Source organism: Sabethes cyaneus, chromosome 1 (assembly GCF_943734655.1).
Source record: "Sabethes cyaneus chromosome 1, idSabCyanKW18_F2, whole genome shotgun sequence".
NCBI lineage: Eukaryota > Metazoa > Arthropoda > Insecta > Diptera > Culicidae > Sabethes > Sabethes cyaneus.
Genome location: NC_071353.1, coordinates 152,165,297 through 152,168,026, shown reverse-complemented (window position 1 = coordinate 152,168,026; position 2,730 = coordinate 152,165,297). Strand labels below are relative to the sequence as shown.

At 45.7% G+C, this 2,730-nt stretch overlaps 1 protein-coding gene across 1 annotated transcript; it reads left to right on the top strand.

Annotated features, from left to right (window-relative positions):
- Window positions 1–510: 510 nt before the first annotated feature.
- Window positions 511–1,270, top strand: LOC128732317 (uncharacterized). Its single transcript, XM_053825562.1, has 2 exons — window positions 511–856; window positions 939–1,270. Exons 1-2 carry the CDS (start codon window positions 511–513, stop codon window positions 1,268–1,270), a joined length of 678 nt encoding a protein of 225 aa, XP_053681537.1.
- Window positions 1,271–2,730: the final 1,460 nt, after the last annotated feature.

Genomic DNA, 2,730 nt, shown 5'->3' with positions numbered 1-2,730 from the left:
CACCACCACCAGAGCCAGAACGCGTCGGGCAGCGGCAGAAAGTCTAACGTCCTGGAGATTCCCGGCACCGCCGGCGCCACCACCGCCACCGCTGCCGCCGCCGTCGACGACGATTTCAACTCCGGCTTCGGTCAATATTTGCGATCGCCCCAAGGTTCGTATACGACCGGCCGCCGACGCGCCGAACAACGTGGGTTCAGTTCCGTGTATTGTTTTTGTTTTGTGTGACGCTTGTTTTTCTTTCATTCTCGCGGGGTCTCCGACCCCCCCGCCCACCGAACCTCGACTACGGTCCCATTCCGGACAGCTGTGGAGATGATGAAACTGTTTGTAATTGCCAACACGGTGCTGGTGTTTTTTACGATGGCCTGGCCCCAGATGCAGCAGTCCTTTCAAGTGATTAAATCCTTGTTCTCCGACGTGGATGAAGATGAACTGTGAAGTGGGACGATAGTGAACAAAAAAAAACAAAAATAAATAAACAAAAACCGAAGACTCGAACTTTTTAACATGTTGCTGCTGGCCCTGCGGAGCTTTTTCTTTGTGGCCGTCATCCTGGGCTACAGCACCGGGGTTTGGCGGCTGATTAACGACTACTTCCGACGGGGGTTTAAAGATTTCCTAGCGGAGGAAGTGAAACGAAACCAGCACCTGCTGGTCGATCCGGCAGATGGGGGTAAATCGGCAAACGAACCTCCGCTGCCAGTGGCGTTGCCCGTCGGCGATCCGAAACCGTCCTCCGGTTCGGTCACAGCCAACCGACTGCTGGACGAACTGATCGTCAGCTTTGGACGGCTTTTCACCGCCGCCACCCCGACCAGCCATAATGAGCGGGGGGATTTCTCCAAGGGACCAGGTAATTTCTTCAATTTTCAATTATTGAAATTCTTTTCTACTTAGTTTTTTAGTCACCAAATCAGCAACTAATGACATTCCAGATAGAAAACACAAGGTGAAGACAAGTACCTTACCAGGTCCCGGAGGGACCCCACCAGCTACAACGGATATCGAAGGGAAACAACGACCGAACAAAGGCGATAACAAGATTTGGTCAACTTCCTCGTCATCAACTCCGGCTGCTGTTGCTCCTGTTGGTGGTCCAACCGGTGCAGAGGACGACAATAACGAGGAGGACAAGTGGCTAAACTACTGGCGGCGGAAGCAATTTGGTGACAAGCTGAAGCAAGTTGAACCGGATGGGGGTCACTGTGAAGCACTCCCAGCGGACGACGTCGGTGGCGATGCCGCCACCGGCGGCTGCCATCCTTAGAAGAAGAACAATAAAGTTATAAACGAAGTGCATAATTAAATAAAACAAAGTGTACTGAACAACCCGCACCAACCGACGGACCAACCAACCGGGCAGCAGTCGATTGTTGTTACTGAACAGTTAGTGAACACCTTTTACAAGAGAAGCGAGCGGACGAGGCGACTGTCAAACTCCGTTAGCGTCGTCGTCCCCGTCGATGTTGCCGTCGCCATTGCGTTGGTTGGTTGGATGTTGGAAAGAAGGAGTGCACTTTTTGTAAACATTCTGTCAAGGTAGGAAAAGTTTCACTACCGACGACGACTGGCCCGGCGGAAACTTTCCGGAAACCGGTCGGTCTTTGTCAGCCGATTGAATTAAATGGCCGGGAACAGAGTCTAGGATAGCAACTATGGAACGGGTGGTGGTGGGAGTCGTAAAATTTATCATAAACGTTACGTAGATAGAACTTGTTGAAAGTGATTTTCTTGGGAGCGTAAGTAGGTAGGGTAATATTTATTCTTAAGAAAGTTGTAAGAAAAAAGCTGAACTTTGAATTCAAACAACTTTACTTTGTTTCTTTGTATAAATCCTAATAGATCCATAGAAATTTACACAGCATTGCAGACTCACAGAATTAATCAATTTCAACGAGAAAGGCGTACCCTGAACATGTTACTAACCACATCCGAAACGTAAACGAAAGTATTTTGATACTATTATCATAATTGAAGTAAATACATTCCATGTAAGTTTTGGTCCCCAATTCATAATATGAAGTCAAAGTATTTGGAAGAGACGATCATCGGAATTTTTGGAACGAATCTCTTAGATTGTACGTTAAGCTGTACGTTAACTGAACGCAAGACTGGAATATAATAACTTTTGCTGGAAAACTGCAAGAATTGGAATGGCTTATGCAGCAGTATTTTTGTGTGAGTCACCGCTCCGTCTACCAAATTTCCAAATGTTCCTCAAGGTAGCAGGATGCGACCTCTTCTGTTCGAATTTTAATTGCATTTGTAGCTAACGGTAACTGAGATCAGATCGAGCCAATGACTGCCTGCGTTTTTCGGCTATTTTATACCTAATTTGGATCAGTTTATTTAGTCTGCTTCTAGCCATCGGAAGTGTTTTTCTGTCATTGATTGACTGGCTTTCAGAGACGTTTTCGACCAATTTCTGGCTTTTGATGCGTCTTTCGACTCTTTTCTGGCTTTTCAGGCTTCATTTACAATCAATTTATTTCTATTCTTTAGAATTCTTCGTTTTTGGACATTTTAGACTCAATTCAGAATCATTTCAGTTTGGCTTTTCTAGCGTTTAGAAGTGTGTCCAGTAACTTTCGGGATTTAAGAAGTGTTATTCGGCCATTTTCTAGTTCTCGGAATCGCTATTTTGGTTATTTTCAGCCTTTTAGAGACATTTACTGACTATTGTCTGGTTTTTTGTAGAATTTTTCATCTCTTTTTAAAGGCATTTTA

Coding starts and splice junctions, on each gene's coding strand:
- LOC128732317 (XM_053825562.1), top strand. CDS start 511: ATGTTGCTGCTGGCCCTGCGGAGCTTTTTCTTTGTGGCCGTCATCCTG. Junction 857..938: donor GGATTTCTCCAAGGGACCAG/GTAATTTCTTCA, acceptor ATGACATTCCAG/ATAGAAAACACAAGGTGAAG.